The 19,411-nt window shown below is 38.0% G+C and overlaps 1 protein-coding gene across 3 annotated transcripts in view; it reads right to left on the reverse strand.

Annotated features, from left to right (window-relative positions):
- EMB1379 (embryo defective 1379) overlaps positions 1-19,411 on the reverse strand; it is a 63,609-nt gene that overhangs the window by 43,535 nt on the left and 663 nt on the right. Inside the window, exons 2-6 of one of the 3 annotated variants that reach the window (XM_010248670.3) lie at positions 15,591-15,851; positions 15,348-15,493; positions 14,826-15,022; positions 14,092-14,172; positions 8,972-9,205 (exon numbers count right to left, since the gene is read on the reverse strand). In XM_010248670.3, the coding sequence (XP_010246972.2) occupies positions 8,972-9,205; positions 14,092-14,172; positions 14,826-15,022; positions 15,348-15,462 (627 nt within the window). In that variant the 5' untranslated portion in view covers positions 15,463-15,493; positions 15,591-15,851. Of the gene's footprint in view, positions 1-8,971; positions 9,206-14,091; positions 14,173-14,825; positions 15,023-15,347; positions 15,494-15,590; positions 15,853-19,411 lie in introns of those variants that run through there. The other 2 variants (XM_010248671.3, XM_088904077.1) reach the window with 2 other exon arrangements.

The raw sequence follows: 19,411 nt of genomic DNA on the forward strand, positions 1-19,411 counted from the left end.
ACATTATGACATTTATTGTAAATGAATAAAGTACATATTTGATTCATGTTATAGTGGTGTGTTTCTATGTAATACCCTTAAACTGGACACAATGAGACTCGTGTTAGTTTAGAATGTTCACATCCAGTGGGTCGATCTGGGGAGATCTATCCTGATAAGGCTGACACTGATGTGCCGCCAAGTTGGTTGGGGTGGCCTGTCTCAGCCGCCAAAGTGAGACCCGAGGTACATGTAGTGTAGGATTAACTTGAAGCCTTGAACTGGACCAGAATTCCAGTGTTGCCTTGGACCTTGGTGATAAGTGGGCAAAACTGGAATGTTACACCTAACCCCTAAACTCGATTATGATACTACACTAGGTATCGGATTGGGCTGTCTTTTATATGCCAATCAATGAGATCCTTAGCGGGGGTCAAAACCTGGGTATGTTGGGACAGTCCGAGAATTCATCTGAGTGGGTGATCATAGTGACAGGATCAGCCCCTTTGTCAGACAAAGGTAATGATCAGGGATGCACTCTCTCTGATGGAAACCAAAACTGTCGGCAGTTGATGGAAACCAAACCAAAACTTACGGTTTCTAAACGTTTGCAAAAGGTTCTAATTCTCGAGATCCATGTAAGTAGAGAGTGCAACACTGTTCCTTGCAACCGAGGGAGAAGTCCTCTCTTGTCGGGCAATGTTTGATCATTATGGGCTGAGAGGTTAAGTGTAAGACCATTGAGGGTAATACCTGATGGGCTAATCTTGCATCTGCCTACAGTCCCTGGGTTTTTATAAGGTAGGTTGGCCCAGGGACCACTTAGTGTAAGTGTTGGGCCCATTAGGAGTCCATGTGATAGGCTTCAGGGGGTTCACTGTCTTTTCGGTGAATTCGGCTAGGCCTTGTAACAGAGGCTAGGCTGAACCCATGTGGCTGATGTGTAGATCAATGTTTGGGTCCCACGCCATACAAAGAAGCCCAACTGGGCAATAGTTTGGAAGCATTCTGAGCACTTAGACTTATTGGGCCTAAAGCCCATTTCGAACTGGCCTAATTTGATTAGTTAAATAAGGGGGCGGATCTGGGATTAAATCAGCAGATAGGATAGGGTCTTATCCCTATCCACTCAGAGTCTAGATTCAAATAAGGATTTGAATCTGGAAACCTCCTGATAAGATTAGGAGAGAGCTGATCTAATCTGTAGATAAGATAAGGACTTATCCTTATCTCTTAAAGAGAACTCCTTATCCAAATACAGATTTGGATTAGGAAACTCCTAATGAGATTAGGAGCTCTCTTTAAGGCTATAAAAGGAGAGGGGGCGAACCATTCAGTTCATCCCAAGCATCCAAAATCTCAGAGATCATATCTCAATTTACACAGAGAGAAGACAGCACCAGTGTGACAGCGCCATCTTCTCCCTGCATTCTCCTCCAGTTGCCGCCATACTGCCGGTTCGATCTCCATTGTAGGAGCGATCAAGAAGAGTCTTGATATCAGTGTTTGGAGAAAGGTTGATCAGAAGTCGTGCTCACTGCCTCCATCGAATTCTTGCTAAAGAATTCGGTTCGTTGGACGGACCCTGCTGATTTTGCTCCACCATTCGCTGTGTCATCTTCAGCGGGAGCAGTCTTTGGAGTCTTTCTTTGGGCGTGAACACCTTCGCTGGGAGATACTGCATCTTCGTATCAGGTATATCCCCCTCCTACTGAATTTGTTCTGATCTGGTTCGGTTCTTGGTTCAAGATTGATCCTTGAAAAGCAATTTTCTAAAACAGGGAATGTGATTCCCAGACGGGAGAGAGAAAATTTTTGAAATTTCGCCCTACCTTCCTGTAGGGTTCGGCCATCCATATGATGGATCTCTCATCCTTTCAGATTTGTCCTTCTATCTTTTTAATATAAATATATCTTTTAGGGTGTCGACTAATACAGGGTGTCACACCCACCAATCTGTTATGTTCTCTTCTCTCTGACTTTTCGATCTGACTATGACAAACATCTTTTATATTTGAATAATATGATCATTTGAATCATTGATAATTTGAATTCGATACTATGTTCTTTTAATTATTTAATTGTTTAGAACTTAGATTTTAGAATAGAAATTAGAAATTTAGATTGTGTTGTCATACTCATATCTTAAGATTCTTAACTCTTAAATGCAAGAACTAAGCCTCTAACCAATTGCACTAATAATCTAAATTATCTAATAAGCCTAATAAAAGCCTTATGACTTTTATCTTTTTTGACAAAGATAGATATATTGCTTTTGTATTTTTCTGAATTTTTTAATTTTTTTATATATTTTTTCTTTGCTTTTTTTTTGTATTTTTTGAAAAAATTTGTGCGCCTCAAGCTCATTTGGAGTTTTACGCTTTTTATGCGCTGCTCGCTTTTAAAACACTGATTTGGACTATAAACACCAAGTGTTAACTATAGAGAACACTGATGTTGGCCCCACGGCTGTGGTCCCCATTGTGTTCGTATGACAGCACATGTAATTTTTGTTAGTTATGTCAGTGTTAGTTGGTAGTTATTTTAGGCAGCTTGTTATTTCAGTTTATTATTGTTTTATTTGCCATGTAAGCATTAAGGGCAATTCTGCCCTTTCCTACAATTAGTGAACAATAACATATAAATATTGAGAGAGTGGCGACGGCAGATTCATTCGATCTGTCCCTCCTTTTCAAAACCCTTGTGTACTTCTGCTTTCTTCTTCTTCTCCCTCTTTCCTTCTACTTTTCTCAATCTGAAATCCTTTGGAATCCAAGACTGACTGTAGTCTTGATCGACTACTTGGTATCAGAGCCTATCTAGGGTTTCTCATGTGTGTCTAGTCCAGCCGACCACATGAGAACTGTCTAGGGCTGGAAGCTTACAAAGGACTGTTCGTTGGCAGATTCTTGGAGTTACTAGAAAGGTTTAGCAGTTGTCCGAAGGCGTGTAGAGGCTTGGAGAGTGTTTTGGTAATCAGGAAGAATCAGAGAAGGTTAGGGTTCAGGCCACGACTGAAGGTAGCGATCAGAGTTTTCTGGGTAAGTTTTTATTTTTCCCTTGAGATTGTTGTCAGTCAAGATAGGTTGGACCTATCTGGGAGGAACAGCCGAACTCTCCTTTATTTTCTCAGAGGCGATCATTTTTTTTTAGGGTTTGTCATTAACCCTACAGCCAGACTTGACTGTGAATCCTTTGGAAGGTGCGGCTGAGCACTGTTTATGTTCTCACAAAGGTTTTCCTAACCCTACGATTAAAACCCTAATTCTGCTTCAGCATTACAGGTTGTTTTCTAAGTGGTTTCTAGACCTGTTTCTACTTCCGAGCCTGTTTTGGGGGTGAGAACTGTTATCGGACTGATTATATTCTGACTGTCGATTGGTTTCAGATCAGATCTGAACTGATTTCATACAGATTTCTGGCTGTGATCAGTTATTTAAGTGTTGTTTTCTATTGCAGTAGCCCTAATAGTTCTTAATTACTGATTCTTAACCAAGAATGGAGTTCAAAAATCAGGGGGAAGGTGTTTTTGGGAACAGCAGTTCTGGTAATATGTCTGAGACTGCGTTTCAGATTACAACTGTGAGATTTGACGGATCCAATTACTTGGAATGGGCCCAATCGGCCATGATGGCTATTGGGGGAAGGGGAAAACTTAGCTACCTATTGGGAGATGTGAAAGAACCTTCAAAGGAGGACCCAATGTATACCAAGTGGGTTCAAGACAACTACTTGGTTATGACATGGCTGTGCAACTCTATGCAGCCACATATCAGCCGAAATTACTTGTGGACAAAGACAGCCAAGGAGATATGGGATGTCATGAAAGAGACCTACTCCCAACCCCTTAATGTTGCTAGAGCCTATGAACTGAAGTGTGAGGTAAATAACCTCAAACAAGGAGAGAAACCAGTTTCTGTTTATTTCTCTACCTTGAAATCTCTGTGGCATGAAATTGACCATCTGGAGACTCTTGAGTGGAAAAGTCCAAAAGATGCACAGACCCATAGAAAGCAAGTCGAGACCAATAGGGTGTTCGAATTTCTGGCTGACCTGAATTCTGATTATGACATTGTGAGACAGCAGATACTGACAAGAGACAGTGTGACCTTATCTCAAGCCTACTCCCTGGTGCATAGTGAAGAGACTAGAAGAAAGGTTATGATGCAGCATCAGCCCTTCCCCCCAGCCCTAGCAGCAGTTAAACCTAAGTCTGGGGGTGATACAGAAAGGGACATGAAGAAGGAAGATAAGCGGGATCTAGTATGTGAACATTGTAAGAAACCCCAGCATACGAAAGATACATGTTGGAAGTTGCACCCTCATTTAGTCCCAGCAAAACTAAGGAATAAAAGGGGTAATGCTCATATGGCTGTGAATACCGATTTTGCATCCTCATCGGGCACAAAAGGCACGCCCCTAGATAACTTAGCTGTTGTTCGGGCTGCCCTAATATAGTTGGAAAAGGAGGTTGGGAATTCAGCTCAGTCATCTCAGTCACCATTAGCCCCTGCCACATCAGCATTTGCTCATTCAGGTACTCGGGCCTCAGCTTACCATGCTTCAGCTCCAGGTAACACTGAACATTGTTGGGTAATAGACTCAGGTGCATCTGACCATATGACTAGCTTGCCATCACTGTTCAATACTTATCACTTATCTTCTGGTAGGGATAAAGTATCCATTGCTTATGGCTCCCTTGTTCCCATTTCTGGCAAGGGTGACATCAAGTTATCTGATACTATCTCCTTATCCTCAGTCTTGCATATTCATAAACTTGATACTAATTTGCTTTCAGTCAGTAGTATTACAAACCATCATAACTGTTCAGTAACCTTTTTCCCTGACCGATGTGTTTTTCAGGACGTGGAGACAAGGAAGGTGATTGGGACTGGCCGTGAAACGAATGGGATCTATCTACTTGGAGAGAGTTCTCATTGGAAAGAACCTGTGGATAAGAAGTTCTTTTGTCTCTCAATCTGTGAGTCTGTGAATCTGGCATAATCAGTTAGGTCATTTATCTTTTCGGTCTTTGAAGAGTCTGTTTCCTACTTTATTTGAGTCTGTTGAGATGTCAAATTTGAGATGTGAGAGTTGTGAGCTTGCCAAACATTGTAGAACATCTTATTCCTTGAGTAATAAAAGTAGTAATTTTTTTGATATTGTGCACACCGATGTTTGGGGCCCGTATCACATCCCTTCTATGGGGGGGTACAGATATTTTCTATTGTTTGTTGATGACTATACCCATTTTTCTTGGGTCTACCTTATGCGTCTCGAGATGAGGTTCCCGCTCTGACCCAAAACTTTCATCAGATGATTTTAACCCAATTTGGGGTCAAAATCAAAATCCTCAGATCTGATAATGCAAAAGAATAATTTGCCAAGCCACTGGCCTCTTATCTACTCGATCATGGGGTTATTCACCAGAGCACTTGTCCTCATACACCACAGCAGAATGGGGTTGCCGAGAGGAAGAATAGGCACATTTTGGAGGTAGCTAAAAGCATTATGTTTACCTCCAATGTGCTTATCTGTTTCTGGGGTAATGCTATCCTCACGGCAGTGTATCTCATTAATCGGGTTCCCTCATGGGTTCTTGACATGAAGCCTCCGTTTACCCTTCTATATCCAGACGAGGAGTTGTTTATTGTTCCTCTTAAAACCTTTGGTTGCACCTGCTTTGTTCAGATTCTTGGACCTCATCATTCCAAATTTGACCCTAAGGCCTCCAAATGCATTTTTCTCGGTTATGCACAATCTCAAAAGGGTTATTCATGCTATGATCCTGTTTCGGGGAGGAGATTTGTTCGATGGATGTCACCTTCTTTGAGGAGGTACCCTATTATCCTAGGGCTTCTCCTCAGGGGGAGAGTAGAGAGAATTTGGGTCTTTTTCCTCAGGGGGAGCACAGTGAGAGTGGGGTTAACTCATCTGAGGTTCCTTTACCCATTCCATTGAGTGATGAGGACTGTAATGGTGAGGGTTGTCAGAGGGATCAGGAGTTGAAAGTCTATCACAGGCAATGGAGGCAGGTTGATTTCGGTCATCAGCCGTCCAGGCCAGCCCCAGTTCCTTCTGCAGATCCAGATCCAGGTACTACAGTCCCCTTATCAGATCCAGGTACTACAGTCCCCTTCCTTCGGATGACCTTGACCTCCCTATTGTGGTCCGTAAAGGGAAACGGCATTGCACCACATCCACAGTTCACTGCATTTCCCAGTTTCTATCCTATGATCGTCTGTCTCCTTCTTACAAGTCCTTTCTTACTTCCATTGCTGATATTCCTATCCCCAAAACAGTGCAAGAAGCTTTGTCAGTTCCTGAGTGGAAAGATGCAATGAAAGTTGAAATAGATGCCCTTTTGAAAAATAATACTTGGGAGCTAGTTGACCTACCCAAAGGAAAGAAACCGGTTGGATGTAGATGGGTATTTACTGTGAAACATAATGTTGATGGCTCCATTGAAAGGTACAAAGCCCGGTTGGTTGCAAAAGGATTTACTTAGACTTATGGTATAGACTACTTGGAGACTTTTGCCCCAATAGCCAAGATGACCACTATTTGAGTTCTATTAGCCCTTGCAGCAAGTTACTCTTGGCCCTTGTTCCAGATGGACGTTAAAAATGCCTTTCTGAATGGAGACTTACAGGAAAAAGTCTACATGCAGTTGCCCCCTGGATTTTATGATGCAGAGACAGGTAAGAAGGTTTGCCGACTGAATAAGGCATTGTATGGACTAAAGCAGTCCCCTAGAGCTTGGTTTGATTGATTCAGACTAGCCCTTGGAAAATTCGGATATGTACAGGCCCAGTCAGATCATACATTGTTCGTTAAAAGAGTGAACTCTTCCTTGACCTTGCTTGCTGTATATGTGGATGATATTGTAGTGATAGGGAATAATAATAGTGAGATTGAGTCCCTCAAACAGCTCCTTCATCAAGAGTTTGAGGTGAAAGATCTTGGTGCACTACAATATTTTTTGGGTATTGAGGTTGCTAGATCTAAACAGGGGATTTTTATTTCTCAAAGGAAGTATGTTCTAGATCTGTTGGTGGAAACTGGAAAGTTAGGTGTCAAGCCTGCAGATACACCCATTGAACAGAATCACAAGATCAGTGCAGAGGGTGGAGAGCCTCTTGAAGACAAAGCTATGTTCCAACAGTTGGTTGGAAAGCTCCTATATCTCTGTCTCACACGGCCAGCCATCAGTTATGCAGTCAGTGTTGTCAACCAGTACATGCATTCCCCTAGAACTACTCATCTTCTTGCAGTTGAGAGAATATTAGCATACTTGAAGAGATGTCCAGGTAGAGGTATATTGTTCAAGAATAATAATCACATGAAAGTAGAGGTCTATACAGATGCTGATTGGACTGGGAGTGCTGATGACAGGAGGTCTACCTCTGGATATTGTGCCCTTGTAGGAGGTAACCTTGTCTCTTAGAGGAGTAAGAAACAAAGTGTTGTTTCTCGCTCTAGTGCCGAAGCTGAATACAGATCAATGGCTAATGGAGTGGCTGAAATCACTACTTGAAGAGTTGGGTATTGATTATGAGAAGCCCTTGATGTTGTATTGCGATAATCAAGCGGCTATTAATATAGCTCACAATCCGGTGCAACATGATAGAACTAAACATATCGAAGTTGATCGACATTTTGTCAGAGAAAGGGTCTCATCACAAGAAGTGTGTCTCCCGTATATCACCTCCAACATGCAACTCGCAGATCTTCTCACCAAAGTTGTTCCAAGGAAGAAGTTAGAGGCAGACCTATGCAAGTTGGGAATGACAAATATCTATTTCCAACTTGAGGGGGAGTGTAGAGAACACTGATGTGGGCCCCACGGCTGTGGTCCCCACTATGTTCGTATGACAGCACATGTAATCTTTGTTAGTTATGTTAGTGTTAGTTGGTAGTTATTTTAGGCAGCTTGTTATTTCAGTTTATTATTGTTTTATTTGCCATGTAAGCATTAAGGGCAATTCTGCCCTTTCCTACAATTAGTGAACATAACATATAAATATTGAGAGAGTGGCGGCAGCAGATTCATTCGATTTGTCCCTCCTTTTCAAAACCCTTGTGTACTTCTGCTTTCTTCTTCTTCTTCTCCCTCTTTCCTTCTACTTTTCTCAATCTGAAATCCTTTGGAATCCAAGACTGACTGTAGTCTTGATCGACTACTTTAACCAAACTGGTTTCTCTTCTAGCCATCGAAACTTGCACCACCCACACTACTCAAAACGTTTCAGCCTGAAATGGCAATGGTACCAAACACAACCTTAGTAAGAAGAACCAAATTCTTAATGGTCAAATTTCCAATGCCTAGACTTCATCCATCACCCTACACACACTCTAGTCAACCTCAAAGATGAATTATTTTTGTCTCTCTTGATTCCCATAGAAAATCTCTCATCGTCTCATAATCTTCTCCTATCTCTTCACAAAATTCCTAGGGATCTTAAAAATAGAGGTATAGTAGAGCCTATAGACAGAGATTAACTAGGGCAGATCTATTTAGTGTTATCCCACCTCCTGAACAGATGTAGTTCATTTTCTATGGTGCAAGTTTTTTGGTGAATCTCTCAAATAATAGGGTTTACAAGCACTTGGGTTGGCTCCAAGAGGCAAACCTAGGTATTTCATTGGTCAAGAGATAATAAAACATCCTACAATTGCTATGAAAGAAAACAATTCATCTTCAACATATTCAATCCAAACAACTCTTCTCTAGGATAACTTCAAGGTTGACCATTTTTTCAAACATTTTTATCATTATATTTATTTTTCCCATTCTCCTTAAATAATAGAGCTTGGATCTATTTCCTTTGTTTTATTAGTTCTTAAACAGTCCTAAATTCTATGAAGCCCCTTTTGTTGGAACCATTTAAGTTAAATCTCCAACTTGACCAAGTTGACAAAGGTTCTTCTTAGCCACTATAATTAGTTTGGAAACAAGCACATACAGAGAATGAGAGAAAAGAGAGCAGACCTTTACTCCAGCCTCATTGCAAATGTCACATGAAGGAATGTCATTATTGCGGAACCAGAACCTAAGATCAAGGAAGGATCTTATACCAAGCCCGATAATACCATCTGGGGTAGAGCAAAGCCACTGGTCTCGCACAAGCTCATCAATTGTTTTCTCCTTTTGAGACATTGAGAAGTTCTTAAGTGCAGGAGGGATGTGGGGTAGACCACCCTGTGATTGTGACCCAGTCTGAACCTGAAAACAAAGCAAGAGAATTATAAACACCAAAAGATCCAAAGAATTCCATGAAAGAATAAAGAAATGAATCATATATGCTGATTGGATTTATAATTAACAAGAAGAATCCACTACTCTTAGAAATATTTTTAAAAGACAATAGTCAGCATAAGACATGCCATCACTTTTTCATTTAAATAATGGAAAGCAAGATGCTTGACTCTACATAAACACACACAAAGGCCTGGCTCTTGCAATTTTTTCTTTAATGTTTGGATATTACCAACTTAATTGCATAGTTCCAATGCATTTTGCCATTTTCTTTCTTTAAATTTAAACAATATAACCATCTACAGTTTCGTGAATTTGTTCTTACACAGTTTGATACAAGAATCAAAATATTCAAATCCGATAATGCAAAGAATACTTTGAGAAAAACCTGACCTCTTATCTCATCGATTTTGGGGTCATTCACTAGAGTTCTTGTGTTCGTATTCCAAAACAAAATGGAGTAGCTGAGAGGAAGAACGGTCACATAATTGAAGTTGCAAGAAGCATTTTATTTGCCTCACATGTTCCTACAAGATTCTAGGGGGGATGTTGTTTTCACTGCAACCTACCTAATCAACCATGTGGCATCCAGATAAAATATTTTCTTAAAAAACAACTTAAATTATAAATTCATTATTTTTTTGTGAGAATTAAGAATTTAACACCTAACATGGACTTGTTTGGGCTTGCCTCGAGGGGCGTGGCACAAAGGTGGCTCGTAGAAACAGGAATGTAATATGTTTTACATTACATTAGCTACTTGAAGTAATGCAATTGAGTGGAAAAAGAGATTAGAGGTTTTACATGCTTGAAAATGTTTTATATGTTTGATTTTATTTTTAAATTCTCTTTTGAATATGCTTTACATCTTATGTTTATGTATTTTAATTTTAGATAATAGGTGTTTCTAAAACATTTATTTTAAATTTTAAGTTTATATTTTTATTAATATTATGTTTAATATTTTTTTGTTTTTTTGGCATTTTTTTGAATTTTTTGACATTTTTTATTTTTTAGCTTTTTTTTTGTATTTTTGCGCCTTACTTCAAAAAGGCGCGCACCTCGCCTTGCGCCTTGCGCTTTTAAAACACTGACTAAGCATGGTCATATGAAACTGGAGGCTTATACAGATGATGATTGGGCAGGCAACATTGATGATAGGTGGTCAACTTCGGAAGCCAAGCTACAACATAACACTGGCAAGCTGGGCATGATTGACATCTATGCTCAGCTTGAGGGGGAGTGTAGAGACTAGAAAGGATGGGCTGAATGGCCCATAGGTTGTTCTTATTTCTATATGTTTCTATTCTTTTTGTTAATGGGCCCTTATGTTTCTTGTTTAATTAAGTTAATCGCCCAATTAAGGGCCTACTTGCAATTATATAATATTTGTAATTATTTTTAATGAAAAGATTAGGGAAGGGAGAGATGTTCGAACTGCTCTTCTCCTAAACCCTATTACAGTCGATCTCTTCTTCTTCTCTCTTTGTAGCTTATATTTACCTTACTTTCACACTTTTTAAATCAGTGCTCTCATTCTTTTGGACTATTTTTCTTCTCTGGTGTTGATCAATTAACTGCGATTTGTAGAAAGTAATGAATAGTGAAAAATCAATGTGCTATGTTATGCATTTGTAACCTTGCGATGGAAGACAAACAGTTACAAGAATTATACAGTAAATTTAAGTTTGCGAAGATGACAGTAAAATTACAACAATATTTAAAAGTACATAAGTTGTTGCGCATACTCAAAACGAGGAGATAAATATTTCATTGACAATAAAATACGAAGTACATTGCCATTCATAATACATCTTTACCCACTGGCCATTAATGGTTTCATCCTCTTCATTGGTTTCAAGGTTCCAAAGTACATAATAGCCGGATGAATGTGCTTTCTTGATTGTATAGGAGACAGCCTAGTTTGGAAAAAATCTCTTCACAAACTTGCTTTGTCTAACATGTAGCGTCGTTTTTAGTACTTTATTGCCTTTTGAAAATTTGTGTCTTCACCATCTTGCTGAAATTTGAGGCCATGATTTGTTTGCATTTCACTTGGTGTTGTAGGCTTTTTTCTCAAATTTCATCTAGGGCTTCAAGTTTGTTAAATAGCATCTAATCCATCTCCTTTATGCTAAAGGTTTTCTCCATCACGTAAGCCGCTCTCACTAATAATGTCTGTATTTCAGCGAGCAACACTACTTCTTGTCCATATACCAAGGAGTACGGGGTAGTTTTTTTTTTCCTTTCCTGATAAAGGTTCTGTAGGCCTATAATGTGCTAGAAAGTTTTTTCGCCCAGTCTCTTTGGTGTTCAGCCACTGTTTACTTAGCATCTTCAGTAAGGTTTTGTTTGTGACTTCATCAGTTTCTTTATTTTCCAACTCATAGGCATTTTTTCTTCTTGCACAGGTCTTGTACAATACTTCCTATCATCTTTATCTTGCAAATATCCCTCTCAACATCATCCCACTTTTCCTCATCTGAATTGTTACTATTGTTACCATTCCCCTGAAATCAAATATCCTCCCCCCCCCCCCTCGCCAAGATCATCAACAAATAAAGATTAAGACAAGACTCTTAATTTTCGTACACCAAAGATGTTATGGTAAGTAACCCAGTGCGTTAAAAGCACAAGGCGCAAAAAAAAGCGCAAGGGCCAATTTACGCCTGAGGCACAAGGCACAAGGCGAGGCATGCGCCTTTTTAAGAAAGGCACAAAATTACAAAAAAAAGGCTAAAAAATCAAAAAAAAAGTCAGAAAATTCAAAAAAATGCCAAAAAATCAAAAAAATATTAAACATAATGTTAATAAAAAATATAAACTTAAATTTAAAAAAAAATGTTTTAAAAAACCTATTATCTAAAATTAAAATACATAAACATAACATGTAAAGTGTATTCAATTGAAAATTTAAAAATAAAAGCAAACATATAAAGCATTTTCAAGCATGTAAAACCCACAATCTCTTTTTCTCCTTAATTGCATTGCTTCAAGTAGCTAATGTGATGTAAAACATATTGCATTCTTGATTCTATGAGATGCCTTTGTACCACGCCCCTCGAGGCAAGTCCGAAAAAGTCTATGTTAGGGTCTGAAATTCTTATTTCTCACATAAAAAATAATGATTTTATAACTTTCATTGCCTTTTAAGAAGATATTTTATTGCAATGAATGAATGGACAACATTAGCAAATAGGGGGTTCTCGGAGCTTCAATGAGCGAGTGAACCCCCTATTTGCTAATGTTGTCCATTCATTCATTGCAATAAAATATCTTCTTAAAAGGCAATGAAAGTTATAAAATCATTATTTTTTATGTGAGAAATAAGAATTTCAGACCCTAACATAGAGCGCCTAGGACCTGGGCGAGGTGCATACCCCAAAATGCGCCTCACCTGTGTGCCTAGGCGCGCCTAAGGCACGCCTTTTAAATCACTGAAGTAACCCTTCTACAACCTAGCTCCACCCCACTCTTCCAATAATAAACTTCATTCTATCTACTCCCTACTCATCAAACTCAACATTACTAATTAACAAGTTTCTGTCACTTTCCACTTCCACCCATACATCATAACCAATCTTCCCTTTTATCCACTGCATATTGCCTCTAACCTACTTATGGCCTCAAATGTTTCATGCATTCACATCTGTCAAAACCCCCATCAATATGCTCCAGTGTTCAATTAACAAAACATCCAAACAAATGCCATTTATGACTATTGATACAGATCTATTAACCACTAAATTGGAAGCACCACTTGAAACCTCAAATTCTTTGACACCATCCCTAAGCTAAGATGCTTATATACAACATCACAGTCTTCATCTCTAAGGCTGTGATTGGTTTGACAGAAAATAAGAGAGAAAACGAAAGTTGAGGGAAAGTTCTTTAGGCATTTTACAGATTTTCTTAAGAACTTTCCCTCAACTTTTATTTTCTTCCCCTTCATCACACCATGAGTGAAACTCCTTGCTACTCCAGCATCATCAATGATATTTTCAGCAACAGAATGAACCTTCTCCAGGTCACTGATACTAGTCTGTATGGCAGACACTGATGAAGGAGAGACTCCATAAACCTTTCCAATGTCCTCCCCACATTGTCCCCCCAGAGCCACTTTGTTTTTTCAATATATGAACCCTTACCATGGAGACCCCCTCTCAGTGTCCTTCAATTAGCACCACTGTACCACCTTACTCATTGCAAAATCCTCCACCACCCCTACTCACTACCAAGATCACATGCATATTTTTTTAGCCCCAAACTTTAAAATTGCATGCTCATTAAAACCTCTTAGTACTGGTTGCACCTCACTCTATCCTCAACATTTTTCAAATGAAACCCTAGCTGTCTTGAAATTCCCCCGAGCTCCCACATGTCATGAACCCGACCTCGTGATGCCCAACCTCTCTCTGAAAAAAGACCCCACCATACCTCCTAGCAACCTTTAACTTATCCATAAATAAAAACTTGTCCCGCAATGGATTTAAATACCCCTACCAAGGAATCTTCCCTCATCTTCAACCTCTCAATCAAATCTTAATGCCTTTCCAATTTCATCTATGAATGAGGATGGAAGACTGCATGTCTGTGTAAGAGGAGAGAGAGAAAGAGAGAGAGAGAGGATCCCAAAAGTACTCTCAAGTCCAAAAATAGCCCTGTTATAGTCAGGTCCCGTGTCATGTACTTCTATGTCATTATAAGATCCGAATACACCTGACTCAATCTAAAAAAACCAGGGAGATCCCCACAGGTTAGACAAATTGGTTAAGATTCTGCCACCACTAGAGATTTTTTAAGTTACATCAATCACAACAGGGTATATAACTCCAAAGCTAAAATTGCCAAACCTGATTCTCCAAACGGAGATTAAGAGCTGCAAGATTTGATATGGTACCCTGACCAGTTTCCTCGTGCACGATTGCCTCAACCTGAAATAAAGTTTTCATATGATAAAATTAAATCAACCACAATACCACATACAGTAGCATATGCAATGATGGTCAAGATAAGAAGCCTAGTTTCACATTTCATGTTGCAATGCTCCTCTGTGTCTTAAAAACATAACATGATAAAAATAAAGAAATGAACTATGAGAGCATTTTCAGTGCTTCCACAACATGCAGTTTCATTTCCGCTGCTTGTTTCCAGGCCCCATGGTGTCTAATCAAAATAATACCAAACAAAGCATCACCATGGTTTAATTTAATGACAACTCTGCTTATGATCCCCTGCTCCAAAGATTTTCAAGCCAGCTGAATTCCCACCCACTCTTTTATTTCATTTTGTGCAACTAAGCTAGACAGCAACTTCTTTGAAATTGGATAATCCACTATATTGTATGCGAAGACATGATACTATCATTTCCTTCACAATCTTAGTAGCAATGCTGACCCAGAAAAGGGTTAAAGGTGGGGACAAGTTTTGCTATCTACCGATCAAAATTAAAAGTTTTGCTATTTCAAATCTCAGTACTTCTCTTTTTGGTTTCACAAAAGCAGGAAAAAATGTTTGGCCAATTTATTAACCAAAACTGCTGAAAGAGAGTGTAACGTTTGAAAAATCCATGTGTATCAAGACTTACAATAGCCTTATAGAATGCAATCTGAGGAACTGAATATTTTGTCCCGAGCTTGGACTGTTCATCAGCTACGTTATTGACCACGCCATAATAAACCATTCCATCATATTGGTTACGGCAGCCCCGTAACTCAAACTGCACATAAGCAAGCTCCTTATTTATTCTAAGTAAATAATCATTCAATATCTGCCGATGGCTACCTGCAACAAATTTGATACACAAAAGCAAAAACTCCATATGAATTATTGAACCACATTCGAAACCCAAAAATCTAGAAAACGTTTTTTTTTTTATTTTTAAGGGTAAATATATGTCAAACAAAACCAAGGGTATATATTCTACTGAGAATTTTGAAAAGCAATCAAGTTTAAACAGAAGAACAGACGACTATTTAAAAAAGAGAGTTAAAGTAACAGAAAAAGAGAGAAAAGTTGAGGATGAATAAGAAACTGCATTAACGTCGTTCCCAATTTCAGAATTTTCAGAAAGCACTTAGGAGAAAACTGAAATAAAGTAATATAAGACCTGGGCTTTTCCCGGTGAGGCTCCTAAAGATGGAATGGAATTCCTCCTCCTTCAGAGGACCCCGTGACAGTAGAGCTTGTATGAGAGTGTGGTGCTTCCAGTTCAACTCCGGCATGTCAACTGCTTCACAAATGAACCCTTGTAATCTTCAAGAAAACAATGAAAAAATATTAAAACCAACATAAACCTTAAACTTGCATAATCGATGCGTTGTGGAGTATTAACAGATAAGGAAGCACTAACCAAAGCACAGATTCAGTTCGGAGTAGAAAAACCCTGCAACAGAGAAGGGAGAGGATTGGCTTCACCAAATTCCCGCCAAGAAAAACGAAAAGCACCGGAAGAGGACTGATCCGAACTAAGCGAAGTGCCCATTTGGGAGGGCTTTACGGCAATGTCACAATGTCAGTGCCTTTGAGAATTGGGTGAGAAAAGTCCACTTCGGATCCAGTGCGTTGGTATTAACACGTCACCGGATGCTGAGTTGGTATAAACTTGCTACGGCTAAACAACAACGGAACTAATTTATAAGTACGGAAGATGTTTCTATGCATAGTAGATATACCTGTGAGGTCGGTGTAAGGTGCCTGTGTGAGGAGCAGATTCGATCCGCACTGTGCTGACCTATTGCACTCCAGTTGTTTTAGGAGCACAGTTGCGCTGTGGTGCATCAAAGCTCACTTTTTGTGTGTTCTCTTTCATTTAGATTTTTTTTATTTTTATCTTTGGGTTCCCATCTGCATTGTAAGAGATTGCTCTTCTAACTCTAAGGAGACGTAAATGATTGATCAAATGGTTCTTTGCAAAAGTAAATAACTGATCAGAGAATCTATGCCATGTCAGCACGTCTCCAATCACACTCAAGAGATGTTTGGAATTCCAAAGCATCTTGTGCATAAGATTTTGGTTTCAAATGTTAGTATTCCAAACGTCCACCGGTCTCTCCCTCTTTCTTACTTTCTCCAACATTGCAGACATGAGCTAAGATATATAGTTGCAGTTTGTAGTTGCAGAGTTAATTTCAGAGATAGTTTCACACATCTTCTATAGTTCTATGTTTTGTTGGTTTTGAATTGCATATTTCGAAGTTTTTCAAATCTGTTTTTTTCTTTTATTTATCAGTTGTTTTCAGTTTTATTTTAGGTTTGTTGCAGATTTCAAAGTTAACAGTTATTGACCGTTAACTACCTTTTAACAGTTACAATGTTTGAAATTGTGATTGTTCAATGAGCCTTTTCTGAACCAACATTTTCATATGCTCCATGACTCTTTAGAAATTATTTAAGGAGTATGAATCAAACAAATGAACACAAGCTTTTCAAAAATCACTCTTGTCTCTCTCAGCTCAATATGCTATTATCTCACATAAGATTACTTCAGAGACTCTTCAACTTTACTGGTTGTAGATTCTCGCCCAAGGCTCTATTATATCCTGGGAATGGATTTGCCTATAACCCAATAGCAATCTCAGTAAAAATGAGTAGGGACAAATAACATTCTAAAAACAATTCCTTTAGACATGCCTCAGAGCTTCTCCTCCAAGTTTCCGTGACCCCATTTTTCCAACATTTATAAATTGCAAATTTTTTAGGAGCGACTGCAAGCAATGTAGACTAGACTACCAAGGGGAAAAACATAGAGTGTATGCCCAACGATTTCCTTTCTTCCGGACTACCGAGGGTAAAAACATAGAGTGTATGCCCAATGATTTCTTATTCTTCTTCTTCTTCTTCCCTCCGATTCTCCCACCTGGGCTTTTCCATTCTCGTGTTGCATCTAGTCCTCAAGCTCATCCATGCATGGCCTTGTAGCCTTATGAACCAACATCAGAGATTCATTGCCAACTGGCCAATGCTCCTCACCAAAACATGAAAAATGTCAAAGACAAATTTATAGTGCCTACCTACCAATCAAAGGAAAATAACAAAAATTCAAACTTGCATACTACAGTTGGAGAGTGTGTTCCATGAAACCCTAGACCTCTCAATGTCCCCCCTCTGCTCCATCTTATTCTTTCTAGTTCTAGCTGTGTGATTTTCGGGTCTCTCGTTTTATTTTTAAATTTTTAAATTTATTACTTTAATTCCATTTAAATATTTTTTGTTATTTAAGGTTTTTAAAATATTATTTAGTTCTTAAATTGAATAATTTGTAAAATTATAATTTATATTGTTATTACATAATTTCATTATGAATTTTAGAAAAATATAAAATTATTAATAACATAGATATTATTAAATCTATTATAATTATTTTTTGTAGTTTTAATATTTTTTAAGTTATTACATAATTTCATTATAACATTTAAATAATTCTTAATTTTTTAATTCAAACTATCTTTGGATAGATATAGGTGAAAAGTAGGGAAGAGGATAAATAGGAATTATAGATAATTTAAGTGAGAAACTCTCTACTAAACTGTAGATAATTTAGGAGATAAATTGGAATTAGAGATAATTTATGAGAAATTGGATGATAGTGGTGCCACTTGGCTAGGCTAGACACTAGAGAAACAATATCTCTTTCTTGTCTTGAGAACTCTCTTGCCACGTGGCTTATTTAGATGCCTAGGTAGGGTGAAAGGAATCAAGGGAGAGACTCAATGAGAGAGCAGGGATGGGGTATGGGAGAAAGGAGAGAGTGTTTAAGGAGAAAGGAGAGAAGGGGAATGGAAACCATCTCTCTCTCTCTACTATCTATCTATCTATCATGTTGGCTTTTCACTCTACATATTTGCAGTTGTACTCACTCCAAAATTGACCCTAAATGAGAGCATTTGCTCTTTCATCTATAGTGGAAGATTTTAAATAGAAAGTACTTATTAAGTTCCAACTCTGCTATAATGAAATTTATACTAAACATTCACATGAGGAATGGATTATTTTTGGGTCATCCCCCTTATTGGAGTTTAAAACCATTTTAGCGGTTAGTCATCTTCAAATTTATAGTGTGTATAACAAATAACATGTGTATTGTTTGTATATGTATCTTAAATTAATCATTAACGGACCTTGCACATAGGGCTCATCCAGAATTTCTCTTTCAATCACTAATTCAATTAGCTTTCTTGCCAAAATAAAAGAACAAAAAATAAAAAACAAAAGAAACGACTATATAGTAACCTCAAGTCTTTTTGCAATTTCCACAAGCTTAATAAGGTATTTCTTCTTCAGCACAAGTAAAGTTGGTAACTTATCTTTAAGATTCACTGTTCGAGTGTATTGTAGAGTATTACCTACAAACTAAGACATAACTCAATGAATAATTTTACATGATGAACTTGGTTCCATCATGTGATGTGTGAGTCTTAGGAAACAACTTGAGCTGATTTAGCATCACCACCCATCATTTGAAGGAAATGGAGGTGATCATACCACTAAGAGTTGCTTTCAAAATCATTTTTGCTCGATAGTAACACCAAACCCAAGGCACTGGCTAAACCAGTGTAGGTAAGACTCGGATGAGAGAGGGAAGAGATTAGGTACCCCTTCCCCAGGTCCAATAAGTGGGGGCCACATGATAGTCCCAAGGCAATCACATACATAACTGCAAAATTCTTAATCTTAACAAAAAAAAAAGTCCAAGGTACTTGCAAGAAGCAAGCAAGAACAATCACCATAAGAAACTTCCCCCTTTTTGTCATTTTTATTATTTATTTAGCCTATCATATTTTTATTATTTACTTTTATCTTTTTTTGTCTGTTTTATCTCATTGATTTTTTAAAACATTGTTATTATTATATTATTTTACTTCTTATTCACCCTTATTTATGTATATATTTTTATATTATTATTTATTTGTTATTTTTATTATTTTTTTTATATTTTATAGATGTGTATTTTATTACTTATTTTGTTTCTTTACTTTTTTATCATCATTTTTTATTTCATTCATTTTTTGTTCTTACATTTATTTGCTTATTTATTCATTTATTTATCTATTTATTTATATTTGTATTATCATTTTTATATTTTTATTTTATTGTTTCAACACTTCCTAAGAACACCAGGAACGACATTGAATAACAGTTAACGGTATCCTAAAAACAAAGCAAATATCAAAA

This window comes from Nelumbo nucifera, chromosome 4 (genome assembly GCF_055504915.1).
Source record: "Nelumbo nucifera cultivar China Antique chromosome 4, China Antique-T2T, whole genome shotgun sequence".
NCBI classification, from domain to species: domain Eukaryota; kingdom Viridiplantae; phylum Streptophyta; class Magnoliopsida; order Proteales; family Nelumbonaceae; genus Nelumbo; species Nelumbo nucifera.